The sequence below is a fragment of the Thunnus maccoyii genome, chromosome 22 (assembly GCF_910596095.1).
Source record: "Thunnus maccoyii chromosome 22, fThuMac1.1, whole genome shotgun sequence".
Taxonomy (NCBI): Eukaryota; Metazoa; Chordata; class Actinopteri; order Scombriformes; family Scombridae; genus Thunnus; species Thunnus maccoyii.
In genome coordinates this window covers 7,955,277-7,971,755 of record NC_056554.1, presented here as the reverse complement: position 1 = coordinate 7,971,755, position 16,479 = coordinate 7,955,277, and the positions used below count along the sequence as shown (strand labels likewise).

Sequence of the window (16,479 nt, the reverse complement as noted above, 5' to 3'; positions counted from 1 at the left end):
GTAGGAGGCTGAAATGCAGACTGTTAATTGCAGCTGATTAGATGATATTTTAAGTCTCATTGGACGAACATTAAAAAAACAACAACATACCAGCCTTTTTTATCTCCAGTCCCCTGTTTCATGGTGCCAAATGTATCTGGCCAGATTGAGACTGTAATAACAGTTATTTTTAATATCTAGCCAATAATTTTCTCTGTAGAGGCTGGCAGCGTCTAAACATCACCAGACTTTTGATACATGATGGTCAGACTCTCTTTTCCTGTCTTTTTGCTTTTCAATTAATCCCTTTTTTTTAAAATCCAGCTCGGTCCAACTGTATGTAGATCTTGATTACTGTGACACCCAATTAAAACCACACCAAAACGCTCTGTCACATTGTCACAAATATGATCTAAATGTATTGAAGCGTGAACCACCCAGCTGTTAGCAGTCACTTCACTTTCAGTGACCAAATAATTCACCAGTAAGTCTGTAAGTGACAAAAAAAGCTGTTTTGGTGACATATTTTAAGAATATGGTAATAAAGGCTACAGTGTCATCTTTCTCACTTTTATTTAGACATCAATAAAAGCAACTTGGATTTTAATTGACCCCAGTAGTTGTATTTGATCACATTGTAATTGTATGTATATTCAACTGTGTTTATATGAGAGGTGGCAAAATGGATAAAATCCTCATAAAACCCTCCTAGTAGATGTAATTTTATATCCTAATAGTGACTTATTTAACAATATAATACATTCTCTGGAAAAGCAATTAAGACTTATTTTATGGATGAAATAATCAGAGAGGAAGGACTGTAGGTGTTGATATACAAGACTTACTGGACATGATGACAGAAGAAGACTCGATGCAAGGCCAGCAGAGAGAAGAGAGTAGAGCGCGCACACATAAAATCAGTCAGTGCACAAAGTAGAAGGATCATCTGTCTTTAGTCTAATTCATGGCTCAGCAGTCTAAAAGAGTAAAAATCCTTCACCAGGTAATTCAGAAGGTGCTGACTCACAGCGTGGGCAAAATCACAATCAGAAATACTTTATTGATCCCCGAGGGGGAACTGGGTCATGATACAGTTGCTCACATTCTACAAGAGAAATATATATATATAAGATAGTAGAAATGATAAGAAAATAGAAAGTAAGGAAAATAAAAACATGTCAAATATGTGTATCATACAATATATAAGTGTAATTAATGAGGGTGAGAAATGGGATCTATAAATGTGTAACTAAATAAGAAATATTAGTTGAAATATGCAATATAAATATAAACCAGAGTATTGCACAGTTGAATTATTGCACAAAAATATTGTGCCGTTAAGTCAGTGCTGCACAGTTGAAAATATAAATGAAGGGGTTATGAAGCTGCTGACACTGGTGAAATAAGTCCAAAGGGCCCGTCTACTGACTCAGAGTGTCTGACACTCCGAGGGAGGAGTTGAAAAGTCTGATGGCCACAAGCAGGAACGACTTCCTGTGTCGCTCTGCGGTGCATCTCAGTATAACGAGTCTTGCACTGAATTGACCAGTGTGTTATAGAGTGGGTGGGAGACATTGTCCAAGATGACACATAACTTGGGCAGCATCCTCCAGCTCTAGTCCAGCTCCAGTCCAGTTTGTGGATTTTAGTGAAATGTGAAAATTAAAGTAGTAAGAGGCAAAAACAAGCTTCTGTACAGACTACTGCTACAATCTGTCTGAACAATATGATGTACTTTACTAGTTAGAGAAGTTAAAACTATATAAATATATGAAAAATGAATACATTCAACTACATTAGCTCCAATTCTAACCAAAGCAATAAAGACTTTAGACCTCAGTCACATCATTTGCAGTGAAAGAATCCAGTGACACAAATGGAAATGAGGAAACTGATTTGCTTTTGATTGAAAATTGTGAGGAAGCCAGACTTTCCTTTGCATCACCACAGGAAATGCCACAGAGTAGGTGAAACCAGCATCATGGCCCTCAACTGATTTTGACAGCTTATTTTTCTAACAAGAGTCAGAAAAGTTTGTTTTTTTTGTATTTGCTGGTGAGGATGTTTTGTTGTTGAAGCATTTGCCACAGCAAGGCAGCCAGTATTCAATGGACTAGTCCAAGTATATATTTTTCCAAATAAAACATTTTAGAGTTTTGGTTAGTTGTTAAATATTTTCTGCAAGATATATTTAAATGGGGCAAAGAAATTCATCTGTAAATCAATAACTGTTTATAAACTCAGAGCTGCAACAATCAGTCGATTGCCAACTGTTTTGATAATCAATTAATCATTTGGGATCATTTTTTAAAGAAAAAAAACTCCAAACTTCTCTCATTCCAGTTCCAGACAGTAAACTTGAATATCTTAGAGTGGTATCTTGGGTTTTGGGTAACAGCGATTGACATTTTTCACCAAAAAAGGAATCAACTAATGGAGAAAATAATCGACAGACTGATCAATAATGAAAAATAATCGTTATTTGCAGCCCTAAACTAAACTAACTGATCTCCAACAAAAAATAACATTGTCTTTTTCCCATAATGACATACTTCTTTCTAGCAAACTTCTTGAGAAATGATTAGAAAATTACAGACTGTAACATAAAGTGTTACATAAAGATCTAAAATGCTTCTCCACACTGTCAGGAATCTAAGTCTAGAGTAGAAACACTGAATCCTTTCACTATTTATTATGCTGGTTGAAAAAAGTAGTCAAATTTAAACATATTCAGTCTAAAAATGCTGGAATCAGCCTCGGCCGCCCTGTATAAATACATTATAAGTTTGAAATGTGTCCTGGATGGCAGCTACAGCCTGACACGCACATCCTTCAACGCTGGTTTGAACATTAAATAAGTGGCCGTTTACTGATTTGTGTGAACTTCATGTTATCAAAGACAAAGCTGACTTTATGATCCAATAAAAACATTAAAAAAATGGCCACATTCATGACACCATTATCAGGCTTTCAGTAGCAACGAAGATAATCCCTCTCGAGCTCCCTTAATCTTTTATTAAAATGTCTCCTTTTAAAGAGCTCCAGCTCTTTGAAGATAACATCAGCGTTACTGACATTAGCTCATGTTAGTGTTGAGTTTCCAAGCTAACAGGGATGTTATTAATGGGACTTTCTGCTTAAAGTGTCAAACCTCATTTAATTTACATCAGTTTGACACCACTTGGTATAACATGTACCTCATAGTCAGACTAGGAAGGTTAATTACTCCGCTGATGGAAAAGTTTGCAAACCGAGTCTTAAAAGTTTTGCTCTCAATGACGTCTTTGCACATGTTGCGTTGAGAGATGTTAATGAGCGGAAAACATGTTAAAAAAGGTAAATTCAGCAGAAGATTTCTCTTCAAGGAGACAGTACAGGAAGTCAAAAGTTTATTGAGTAAAGACAGAAGCAAAGTACAAAAAGCAGAACAGCACAGGAACATGAACTGAGATTTTTGTACTAAAACCTATGATATAGTTTGGAGATGAAGACAAATGCACTATGATTGTGAACATAATGAAATAATGCCTGTGCAGCTGCACATATCTGGAGGCAACATATTTCAAATGATCAGGGATACCGAGAGCCCAAATTATTCATGAGAAAAGAAGAAAAAGACATATTTATATGTATCAAAAATAAATGGATTCATTTTACCTGAGGAGGAACTTAAGAAGTTTTAGACTATGTACATAAAAACTGAAGTAATGTTCTTGCTTTATGTTCTCAACAAAGATAATTGTTCTTATTATTGTGGGATCCCCTTTAATGAAAGTTTGTTTAACAGTGTAGCTATTTTAATCCTGTAATTCACTATATGGAAAATACAGCAAAAAGTTTGAGATCTGTAGTCAATAAACGCCCAAAATATACACCTTACACACACATTTTCCAAAACTAAAATTAAAAAAAAACCTTTTTAAAACATTATTAAAAGAGGAAAAGCTTTGATTAACCAAAGAAAAAAAAAAGACAAACTAGAGGAATATAAATAGTAGAGGCAGGTGTGGGGTGTTTAAAATAGCTTCACATACAGTGAGGGAGTGAGGATTCACCTCTGACTCACTCTCTTTAAATATCAGCGAGCAGTTCTTCCACAGCCACGGTCGTCAGGTCGGAGTAGAAGTTGCCCTCGTTGTCTCCGCCTCCGAACACCAGCAGAGTTCTGCTGATGGAGCCTTCGTCCATACCCGCGTCTTCAGCCTCCTCTGAGAAGTGGTGGCGAGCGGCTGTCTCCATGGTGATGATGGAGTGGCCTGCCCTGGGGACAGACAGCTGAGAGAGCGTCACCTCCGTCCAGCTGTTGGTGTCTGAAGTAATGAAACAAAGGCAACAAATAATAAGACAACAATAATATAATATAGTAGAAAAGACATGTTGGAAACAAATCAGCAATTAATTTATCCTTTTTTAAAAGGTTTTGAGAAATCATTTAAAAGATGTCACTGATTCTTCAAGCCTCAGATCCTCAGGCAGGGAGTTACTGCTGCTCAGACAGTTGGTGAATTATTTGATTAGTTGAGTGATAGATTGTTATTAATTGATTATGTGTCATTAACATTTGCTGGCCACAGCTTCTCAAATGTGAGGATTTGCTGCTTTTCTCTCTTTTATCATTATAAATTGAATACTTCTGAGTTTTGGACAATCAAAACAAGCAACTTGAAGAGTTTGACTAAGGGAAATGAAACCTACCCAATACTGGATTTTTAAAGCCCAAACCAATATCAATATTTGAGACAAATCCAATAATGGTGTCTTGGCCATCAAGGCTTTTACCTACACACAACATTCCTATCAGTATTCTTTCATTTTAAGAATTGTGACCAAGATACAGGGCTGAGTTGCTCTCTTGTAAACAAACTATCGTTTCTACATGACCTCAAACAAATCACTAAAATTTCCGTACAATTTCTTGTTATTTAACAGCTGACAAACACCAATACTGATATATCTGCAATAAGATAATACACTGTATATATTAATGACTTTTTTCAGTCTTGCTCTACTGAGAAACTGATTTTTCAGTTTTATTTTAGGACATTTCAGAGGCTAACTGATTAATTGAACACATCATTTTCTGATTAATTGATAATGAAAATAATCATTTGATGCAGTTCTATAAGTGAAATAACTTGATTCAATTCAAAAGGGAGATTCATCACCTGAGCATCAAACTTTTTCTCAATGACTGGACAGCTACTTTGTTCTACTCGACAATTAAGAGGTTGCAGGTCTTCTTCCTAAGATGTGAACATGTGTGAGTGTGTCATAGTGAGCTGCTGCTCACCTGTGTCAAAGATGAAGGTGTCACTGAGAGCGTTGTTTCCGTTGTAACCACCGTGGATCAAGAACTTTGTGTCTGAGAGCACAGCGCTGCCGTGCCAGCTGATACACACACACACACACGTAATTTAAATAACACAAAAAAGTGCTCCAACTAGGAATCATGGTGGCTGTACAAGAACTTTCATTGAATAAAATAATTTAAAACTGGAAAATGGTTGGTTGGTACCAAAACAAACAAACAAACAAACAAAAACACAGCACTGAATTTTGATACTGAGCCATAGTTCTAACTAGATGTGTTTATGTGTGTACCTTCGAGGAGAGGGGGCTTTCCCTGTTGTTTTCACAGCAGAAAACTCCATCAGACCTGAGAAACACAAGAACATTTTAATATCAATTATACATTATACATTCACAGCTACAAATTCACTCTGCACGTTGCGTGTGTGGCTTACCAAGGTCCAACATGTACATGTCATTGTAGCACACAGGAGTGTCCCATCCACCAAATACGTAGATCTTCCTCTCCTGCATCACACATGCTGAATGACTGACAGATACAAAGAGGGAGAAGAGAGAAATCAGACCACGTTAGCAGCTGTTTCTGAAGCTTTTCTGAGTATCAGGATGACATTTAGATGAAGCAATCTTACCCTGAGCGGGGGGAGGGTTTGTCGCCTGTGACGATGGGCTCGTACCAGATGGAGAGGTGAGGATCAAAGATATACAGAGAGTCGCTGCAGCCATCAGGCTCCGGGTTTGGACGAGGAAACACCCCTCCAAGCACGAACAGTTCACCCCGAAACATACTGCAGCTGTGGTAGGCCAGGGGAGGAACCTTACCTTGAGCCTGGAGGAGACGGGAGGAGATGAGGAGGTGAAGGAAGAGGGGGAAAAAAAGCCCTCACAATGTGTGAACTTAACAAGGTAAACACACACACACCTCCACCATGGTCCACTTCCAGCTCTGTGTGTCGAGGATGTGAACGTCATTGAACCACTTCTTGTTCTTAGAGCCTCCAAACACAAAGATCCGCTTTGAGTCGGGGTCATAGATGGCTGTGTGGCCGATCCTGGCCTCTGGTGTCGGACCCTCTGCTAGTGTCTCCGCTGCCACCCAGGACATGTCCTCTGTTGGACGGAGAACAGAGATTCTAACACGGACCCACCAGAACCTAAAGTCACCTAAAACAGAGTTTTAACTGGAGCCCTGATATTTAATAGACTCCAAAATGTTGTTTATGACTGACTGACCTGTGCACAGCTTCCACATGGGATCTTTGCAGAACTGCATCCTGGCTCCTTGTCCTCCAATCAGAATAGCTGTCTGGGCGTCAATGGGACACAGTGTCTGACCCCAGCGACCTGACGGGCCGTCCAGCAGGGCTGCAGGGAGACCAGAGTGCAAATTCTGATAAATTGCATCAAGTGATGTCACGTTTTAAAATTTTAAAAATCTGGTGGTGTGAAGTTGGAGGTTACCAGACCTCTGTAGCCCGCTCCTCATCTCTTAATGTCAAGCAGCTTGAGGCTGCATTAGCTGCTACTAGCATAACACACCCAAATCTTTGCAGTCCAGTAAATTGAGTTGAGTTGCACTGTGGGTAATGTAGGTGCCAGGTTTTGTCAAGGAAGAGGAATGCATTGAATAAAAAAAGATCATATCTCTGGTTATGCTGCATTGATTTCTATCCTCTATTGATTTTCTTATCCACCCTCCATTGTGACTCCAACAATGATGAGGAGTGCAACACTAAATCAGTGGTACTCTTAAGTGTGCCAGAGAAAAAGAAAAAAACTTAGGGCGTTGTTGCAAGTCTCTCTGAGCTGTGCAGAATGATGGATCTTTTTAATACCACATAGAATACCGAAAACCAGTAGGAGCCTACAATTATTTATTAAGTACATGAACTTACTGACATAAGTGTCATAAAATACTAAGTAGTGACAGTGTTTGCTACAGTTCTGATGGTGCCGACTGAAGCTCCACAGAAAAGAATTAAACTGTTTCCTGTGTGCGCAATCCACTGTAGAAACAATCCCTCTTGTGGTTTAATGTTAAATGCCTGCAATCAGCTACAGAAACATTTTATAACTAACATTACTGACTACAGCAGGGAGGAGAAAATATTTCTGTTGATGAAATGTAAAGGAAACTGAATCCAATGCTTTTTAAGGCTTTTCAAGACTTGCAGATATCCTGAAAAATGGAAGCATGTTCTTTCCATGAGAGGATTGATGTCGAAAACACTTGTGTAAAAACATTGGTTGTTTGGAATGTAATGTCCCTAGTCCATACAACTCTCTTTGTCTTGTGTTTCCTGCTTGTATCTGTCAGCTGTCTAATGAATGCAAAAAAAAAGAAAAAAAGAAAGTGGAATGTATCACTGATGATCTCCAGCGCTGACATCACTGGTCATCTTGCTATTGAGAACTGCACAAACTAATCAATCTTAAAGAGAACATTGTACCAACTCTAACCTGTTAGCTGTTCCTACAAATAACTGGACAGTCACGGCTTGTGTGTTGTGTGTTTGTGAGCCAATAGATTGTTTGTAGTCACACATCACAAGTTTATGTTACAGTCCTTCACTTCTCACTACAAGAGAAAGACAAGCAGAAAGAAAGCATCGTTCTGTGAACTCAGGTGGGCGGTATGCATCGGTGTGCGAGCTAAGGGACTAAAAAGTGAATAAATATGACAACAACAACAAAAAAAAAGCAAATAAAAATAAAAAAAACACAACTAAAATGGTATTAAATGTGTATGCGCAGGCTCACCGGTCTGTGTGGGAGTCTTGGCCTGCCTACTCTTCGTCCTGGCTGCGCTCTGAGGAGGCGTTCTTCCCACAATCCCCTGCACCTCTCCTGCTCCATTAGCTGTAGAAAGGAGAAAGGAAAGGACATTCGAGAGAAGAAACAGTACACGAAGAAGTGCTTCACACCTCCACACTGAGCCACAGGAGTGTCTTTAGCACCAATTATCATTAGAGATACCACCCTGGCTCTCACACAGAAAATCTTCACATATTTTTCCATCTCTAGCAGACACACACACGTTACAGTAACTTAATGTCGTAATGCGTCCATAAAACATATTTCTACTGATCCGGTGCACGGTTATGAGAGGTCATGGATTTAAACGGTATGTCTGTCTCACCTCCTTTAGTCTTTGTTGTGTCTCCTCCGGTTGTGAAAAGCTTCTGACTTCCTTTGGTTTGACCTCTGACCTTTCGAACAGGTGTGGTCTTCTCCTGGCCGCCGTTGGGACACACGTTCTCTTCCTCTCCTCTCTTTGTCTCCTTTCCCTCATCGAGCTCTTCCTCCGCCATCCGCTCTCTCTTCCTCTTGCCGTTGAGCTCTCGGGGAGCAAGAGGAGCCACGGTGTCCTTGGATGATACAGGGGACAGGAGATCTGAGAAGTCTGTTTTATTTATAATTTAATGAATTCTTAGTATTGTTCAACGATGAAAACAGCAAACAAAAATGATTTTGTAGGCAAACACCGGATAAACCAATTTCACTGATAGTAGCCTCAATAGACCAGAATGCATTGCTGCTTGCATTGTGGGAAATAGAGGAAACCACAAAATTAAGTAAATACGGCAGGTCTGAAGGAAAGTGGCTCTATAAAAAACAACTGTATTATATTCAATATCACCAATTATTGATTCTAAATGTCTGACAAAGATTAAATTGTATTTATAAAATTATTTTTAAGAATCTGTATGTTTTCATGTAGCTCTTGACAGGAAAAATTTACTGTCTAAACGGCTTATTTACATACATCCTTCACACAGATTACCTTCGGAGTGTATTCCTTGACGGCCAGGATGAGCTGTGGTTCTGACCAATCTGCTTTCCCCTGAGAAAAACAAGACACATGAACCTGTGAATGTATCCTTGAGGAGGAACGGACCTCTATATTTTAACCAGTATTTGTTTTTTTTCACTAATGGGGATAACAAATTTGTGTACCATGATAACTAAATATTGTTACTTTACTCCAATGTTGCTTTGATAAAAGTAACAAATGCTACTGCCCCAAATCTACTGTATTATATTTCCATATTTAACATATTAAGAACAATTTATATAACATAATTTAGTTGGAATAATACAGTAACATCTTACTCTCTCCATAAAATGTGTGGTTTGTTTGTTATTTACCAGGTTTCCTCCTACTAGAGTGACATTCAGTGTGACGCTGTCAGTCCATGTCTCCTCTTCCCACTGCTCCCATGACAAACATCTGGAGGAAAAACAAAAATGTAATATTCAGTGAAAGGCTACTACTTAACTCTGAATATTCATAATTGTCAACATTGGATGGCAGCAGCACCTAGAAAGAGTATATCATAGTATTTCTGATACAGAAATAAGGTCTCAGGGTCTCATCTGGGGGGTAAACTGCATTTTACAACTCTCTCTTTTGAGTCAGAGTCAACTTAATACATCCATAGAGTCACCATACTTGTTTTTTTTATTAAACAGCTTTATTGAAACAAGTATACAACAAGTTTACAGCACCTCGTGTATACAACTTGAGCCTACAATCACAAACATGTCAGGGGGACTAAAAGTTGTAATAAAAAACAAAGCAAAACATAGTGGTTATACGTTTTAACAGCTTTCATGTTTGTACATTCAGATATTAAAGGAATGTATTGTTAATACGGACAGTTAGCACTGAAATGTTTGGCTTTTTGCTTAATTGAATTTGGCTTTGTGATTATAAAATTTGGTCAAATGAAGTCACTAAATGAATCAAATAGAACCTCACACAGAGATTCATGTCATATTAAGTGAATACATTTTTCCTAAGTAATGTAAAGTGAGGGTAGATATGATCAGCAATAAATCGTGGCAATTCACTCCACAGTTGTCTTGTATGTGGGCCAAAGACCAAAATAAATGTAACTTACCGGCGTTTCTCTGAGCTCTCCACAAAAGTTACAACTTACATCAATATCTTTCTTGAGTTTCTGCAAATAATGATTAGTCGGATTATAAAACCTGTGAAGACTTACTTGTTATAAGGAGTCAGTTTGCCGATAGTGATGGGAATCCGCTCAGCGTCGTTGAGCTCCGCGTTGACGCAGATCCTCTCCCCCCACGGCCCGCTGCTGAACAGCACCACCTGCCGGACAGATGGAGGAACCGCGACAGCCACCCTGCTCGACCCTTCAGCACTGACACGAAAGAAAAAGAGAGAAATACATAAATACTGGTCTCTTGTTAAACAGTAAAACTATGTTAGTATTAGACGATTATTTGTTGATATGTGTTTCACAAAAACAGAGAAGCTACCCGACGTGTTCTTCTCTGTAAACACGGCTAGCTAATTTCAAGAGGCGCCAATGACATAAAGGTTTATGACATGAGCTGATGATCATTGACGTTACTAACATGTATTTATAACAACGCTTGAGATGAGATTCAGTTACATTAAGACCCTTATGAAATATCATATTAACGTTACCAGTCAAAGACTTAACTTCACTAAACAGTTATCTTACCTCAGCAGCCGTTGAGGCGGACCGTTTACCCCGAAAACCGCATAAACTCCGAACTCATCCATCTTTGCGTTTCCCTCCAGCAAAGACTATTATTATCAAAACTGTTCCTGCTTTTCCACTTTATTCTGACAGAATTTTAACTACTTTAAATATAAAAGAAACGACAGCTTCCCTCTCTTCGGCTGCACATCTCCCGCCACCGATATGTGTAAAGTTTCTAAACTCTGCGTAAAAGATTATGTGCGCATGTTTTGTTGTTGAGCGTTTTTTCCAGGGATGGAGTCTGCTTTAGGGAACGTACAGCAGAACAAGAGCTCCGCCCGTGTGGTACATCCTTAAACATATATCGAGTACACTGCTGACAGAGCCTCTCAAGCCAAGAGCCAATAAGAGGCCTGCATTCAGCAGCGCTGCGAGACGTAACAAAAGCTGCGTTCAAGAACACTTGCCACAATTTATATAATTTTTTCTTTGATGTTTTGTACATTGTTCACTCATGACTTCACATATTTTGATATGTACACACACAATGACATTTTTTTTAAACCACATTAAATTCAATCTGCCTTTATATATGTATTTTAATGTTTATTATTGTATTTAAATATTTATATCTTCTCCTTAGGTGTTCTTGTCCTTTTTATTTTGTTTCCTTTTTCCTTTAAGATTTTATTATTCCTATTTACATGTTTAACCTTTGTAAAAAAAAAAAAAGGTAACTCATTTTGAAGTATAGCCTACCTATGATATACTGTAGTATATCCATAGTAGTATAATCATATAGATTAAGAATAAAGACTAACTTTATTATTATCCCAGGGGAAAATTGGTTTGCATTGGGTGCACAAAAAGAAACATACACACTGAGAAGAAAAAAGCAATCCAAGAAATAGTCTGCACATGGCACACATCATTCATAAAATACACAAAACTACACAGCACCGTCCAGCAGTGCTCATGGAGTACAAAGATTCAATGTGAGAGAAGACACAATGCAGCCCAGAAATATACACAATACAATACTTTCCATTGTGTGGCACTGACTATAGTACTGCTATGAGTACTAGGAGTTTTTATGTGCAAGACATGCACATCACCCCCTTTGTGCTGTGTGTGTGTTATAGAGTGCTACGGCTGATGGTATAAAGGAATTCCTTGATCTGTAACTTTTACAGCTGGGGGCCCAAAGTAATCCAATTATAGTATAACCAAGGTTATTTGATACATAATTCCTGAAAATAACAATACGGCACTGATAGAAGAACATACTGTAAAAACATCTAACATATAAAATGCACCTGGCAGGCCCACAGCTTATACTGTATACAGCTGGCTAATGGAATTTTTATGCAAATCTACCTTACGTCTGTCAAGCTAAGTGATTCATAAGGCAGCACCTTTTTCAAATAACCTTCAACCCTGAGCAAACTCAGCTGCCTTCAGCGCATCACTCATCCTACACATTGAAAGGTTAGTTACAGCTATTTTACTGCATGTTCATGAACGACATTGACCCGCAGAAATGTTCAGCCTCCAGGTTTGTCATTGAAGCTGAATGGCAACAGGAATGGTAAAGTACAATTCCTTGAGATAGAGTGGTAACTTTTCTGTGCAACAATGACAAGATTACATTATCTTGCTAATTTATTATTTTCCAGAGTGAAGTGTCAAGGTTTAATGTCATCACTGGACTGTATAATGTCATCATACAAAATTTGACTCCTGTGACAACAGTCACGTTCTCTGTGGGTCTGCTTCTCTTTCTCCTCTCACTGCTACCTTCATTCTTCTGTCTCTATCTCCAGCGTTACAGTATGAACGGCTCAGCTTTAAACTCTTCCTCCTCAGCCTCAGCGTATTTCTGGGCAGAGTGTGACCCTTATGAGGATGATGATGGCAAATTAGGAGGACCCTCTGCAGGCCTCCTCATCCTCTTTGCCACCTACTTTCTTGAATTCTTCGTCGGTGCGCCATTAAACCTCTGGCTCACCTCTCACATCCTCAGGAAAAGGTGCATTGTCAAAAAAAGAATAGAAACAGATTGTTTTATTTTGCATTTACTGAATTCATATAAACAGTAAAAATTGTTTTCATGTTAAAGGTCAAAGGTTGCTGGCGTCCTGCCTGCAGACTTCTTCCCCCTCCACCTGACTTTCGCCCAGATGTCCCTCTACCTGATCCTGCCTCTGCTCTTTGCCAATCACATGCTCTGGCAGAGCAGCTCCGTGATGGTGGTGGTGACGGTCCTGACCTCGATAATGCTCATTATGAAGCCAGTGCTCCTCTGTCTGGTGTGTGTGGAGAGGTACATGGCGGTGGTACGACCCCTCCACTACCTACGGTAAGAGTCCACACAGGGTTGACATCCTCACACATGTAGAACCTTATTTATTAAAATCTAGTGAAGCTCTGGGGTTCATACCAGTCCAACACACCATTCCTTACAACCTAATAATTTGTCTTGTGCCTTGACAGAACTTTGTCTCAGCTACATTAAAAAACACAATTTTTTAGGAACTTTTAAAGGAAATGTTAAAATTATGTGTAATTTTAAAGGGTCACTTCGCCGATTTTACACATAAAGTTCCGTTCATTGACGGCTGTTTCCCCGGTTGGAAAAACAACCGAGTCAATGAGATCTGTCTTTGTAGGCGGAATCAAGAATGATGACGTCATCTTCTTGTGCCAGAGGCCAGCAGAAAAATTACCACAAAAATGTCAACAAGGGTGTATGAGCTCAATGTACAGATTGTTGTATGTCAAGTTTACAGGAATAACTCTCAAATCGGCATATGTCGACATGACAAACGCTATTTTAGCGTGCTTCCATGTCGAGTGAAGATGACGTCAGCAGCACAAATATGTCAATCGCAACTGGTTGATTGGGGCAAAACAACAACCCTTCCTAAACAGCTATCATGAAATGAATGTCAGACTGATTGAATAATGGGGTGAAAACTAAATGGCAATTCAGTCTGATTATCAAGCTAACAAACTGGAGGTGTGCAGTTTGAGAGATAAGGGAGTATAACCAGTAGAGCTGAAACAATTAGCCAGTTAATTGATTGGTCTACTGATTAATCTGCAACAATTTTGATAATGGATAATTGTTTTGTTTAAAACAAGAAATCGCTGGTTCCAGTTTCTCAGTGTTCCTAGTCTCAGCTGTACTTTGTGTTAAGTGCTAGTTAACAAATATTAGCATGCAAACATGCTAATTTAAGATAGTGAACATGGTAAACATGCCTGCTAAAAATCAGCATGTTATTGTCATTGTGTGAATGTCCAGGTTCAAGGCGCGTCAGTACAGATGGGGATGTTTGGGTGTCTCATGGTGCATTTACATCTTGATGGTCTTTGTTGCTTTCGTTGAGCACTCCAGCAGCACAGTGTGTGCGGTGTTCCTCCCTGTTCTGGCCATAGACACCTTTTGCAGCCTGTCTGTGCTCAAGACATTAAGAAAACCTCCACCGGGGGACAGAGAGATGGTGCAGGAGAAGAAGGAGGAGAAGAAGGGATATGGGGAGGAGGTGGAGAAAAGAAAGACTCATAGTACGCAGAGCAGTGGGAAGGAAGAAAGGGTGATGAAAGGGAAGACAAGCAGGACGGGGGGAAAAGGAGAGATGAACTCCATGAAGAGGAAAGCCTTCATCACCATCACCATCATCCAGGCTGTCCTCACACTCAACTACCTCCCCTTCATCATCATCTTGCCTCTGGATGGGCTCCTTCCAGCTCGTGCCCTGAAGTGTCAGTATCAGGCCATGGCTTTAGCTGCTGCAGCCAGCTGTAGCTACCTGCAGCCTCTGCTCTACCTGCACAGACTGGGCAGACTGACCTGTATGACATCACAAAAACACCTGGACGAACACCTGGATCACTAAACAGACTATCATTGCTACAGTAACTTTCTTCCTTTTCTTTCTTTCTTCTAACATTTATCCCAAGTTACAGAGAAAGACAAACACAATCACAGAATGAATGAGGTTTATGGGAAATGTGGTCTCAGTTTTGATAAATGCTTATACCTACAATGTACAGAAGTATCACAGAGGCAACAAAACAATGCTGCAACTTGGTATCATGATGACATTGACAGTGATCTATGGACAACTGGGCCACATATGCAACCTCACCCTGGACCCAAGACCCCTAAAAGCCCCACTTTTACTGCATGTAACTTGGTTTTAGTCATTTGATTAACTGCAAAGTTGCACCACTAAAGTATAAAATCAACCAAGGCGTGTTCTGCATCATCACTGGGTGAAAAACATAAGATTTCTGTGATACTCCAAGTGTACACATGTACACTGAAATCTCCAAATGTCATTTAAAATTTCCCCCAAACTCTTGTAAATGTCCTTTTATATGTGTGTTTTTAAATTCTTGCATGTTGTTGAAAGATGTATGCATTTATGAACATCTGGGATATTGCTTTGTATCCCAGTATTTACTTCAATGACGTCCTCATTGGTGAATTGCATTACATTGTACAGTTTTTGTGTGTGTGTGTGTGAATCACACTTTATTGTAACAGAAGAAGCCAAAAGAGCATGCATATGGCAGACTGTATAGTGCTTTTCTGTTTTTCCCCAGTAATGATGCTGTATTGTACATAGTGTCTAAGTGCTAAATGGCAATAGTTGAGAGCTACTTACTTACTTACTTTACTTACTTTGTGAGCTTTATTACTTTAGTTTAGATATGCTTACATGGTGAATATTCTTCAATAAAGTTTGCTGCTTCACAGTTTCATTTAATTTTAGAAATAGAAATAATCCAATTATTATTATTATTATTATTATTATTATTATTAATTTAGTTGAAGTGGTTTCCGGATTGTTTTTAACATTTTCATTTATTTAGTTTTAGGCTTTAGCAAAAGCATTAAAATATTTTAACACTGCACACAGTATGCACACTGTTACATAAACAGGCTGCAGTATAGAATCTGACTGTATGTATGTTGAGTAAAGGAATTCAGTCAATTTATCAAAAAAGAACTGAATGTTTCTTTAAAAAGTGTTTCGACATACATCTTAGTTAGTATCTTTTATGATTTAAGATTATAAACTTGCAGCACATTTAAAGCCTAATAAGTTGTGAAGCTGAACATGCCATGGTGTTTATGTATTGCAGCATAAATATGGGAATCAAGTAGAGGTCAAAAATGATGATTTCACCAATACAAGTTTACCATGTTTGGTTATATTTGAAAGGATTTTTCTTTTTACTGTGATTAAAATCTTGTTCCAACTTGTTCTGACTGGAATTTAATCTATATGTTATAAACACTAACTGAACCTTGCCTTCTGCTCTGCAGGGAAAACAATACACTATACCAACATTTAGAGGTAAGAACTCCAAATCAAAACAATTATACAGCTTGATAAAACTTATGATTTCATCTGGTACAAATACACAGTGCAGCTGAATCGTTGTACTTTTAAGAAATGCAAATTTTTTTGAGTGTACTGCTGTATCTGATGCTTTGTTTCCATCACAGTATGCAAAGACACAGACTGCATGGTCACCATCCTATGTTAATGTGTGGTGACATGAAAATGATGTTACATGAACGTGTGTGTGTGTTCGTGTGCCCATGACAACTGTCTTTATGGCAATATTTTTGTTTCAAGCAATGTGACAACAGGTGTGTTTAAGAATTTGGCCGAAATGTTAAAGATATAAC

The 16,479-nt window shown here is 38.7% G+C and overlaps 1 protein-coding gene across 1 annotated transcript; it reads right to left on the bottom strand.

Annotated features, from left to right (window-relative positions):
- Positions 1 to 3,355: 3,355 nt before the first annotated feature.
- Positions 3,356 to 11,022, bottom strand: LOC121890081 (kelch repeat-containing protein). Its single transcript, XM_042402346.1, has 13 exons — positions 10,788 to 11,022; positions 10,299 to 10,460; positions 9,439 to 9,520; positions 9,074 to 9,133; positions 8,429 to 8,657; positions 8,050 to 8,148; positions 6,523 to 6,654; positions 6,212 to 6,399; positions 5,922 to 6,118; positions 5,724 to 5,818; positions 5,581 to 5,635; positions 5,270 to 5,367; positions 3,356 to 4,289 (listed from the first exon to the last, which is right to left on the bottom strand). The coding sequence occupies exons 1-13, from the start codon at positions 10,847 to 10,849 to the stop codon at positions 4,051 to 4,053; spliced, it is 1,698 nt and encodes a 565-aa protein (XP_042258280.1). The 5' UTR covers positions 10,850 to 11,022; the 3' UTR covers positions 3,356 to 4,050.
- Between the last annotated feature and the right edge of the window lie 5,457 nt (positions 11,023 to 16,479).

Coding starts and splice junctions, on each gene's coding strand:
- LOC121890081 (XM_042402346.1), bottom strand. CDS start 10,849: ATGGATGAGTTCGGAGTTTATGCGGTTTTCGGGGTAAACGGTCCGCCT. Junction 5,636..5,723: donor CATGTACATGTTGGACCTTG/GTAAGCCACACA, acceptor TGTGTTTCTCAG/GTCTGATGGAGTTTTCTGCT. Junction 5,368..5,580: donor AAAGCCCCCTCTCCTCGAAG/GTACACACATAA, acceptor TGTGTGTATCAG/CTGGCACGGCAGCGCTGTGC.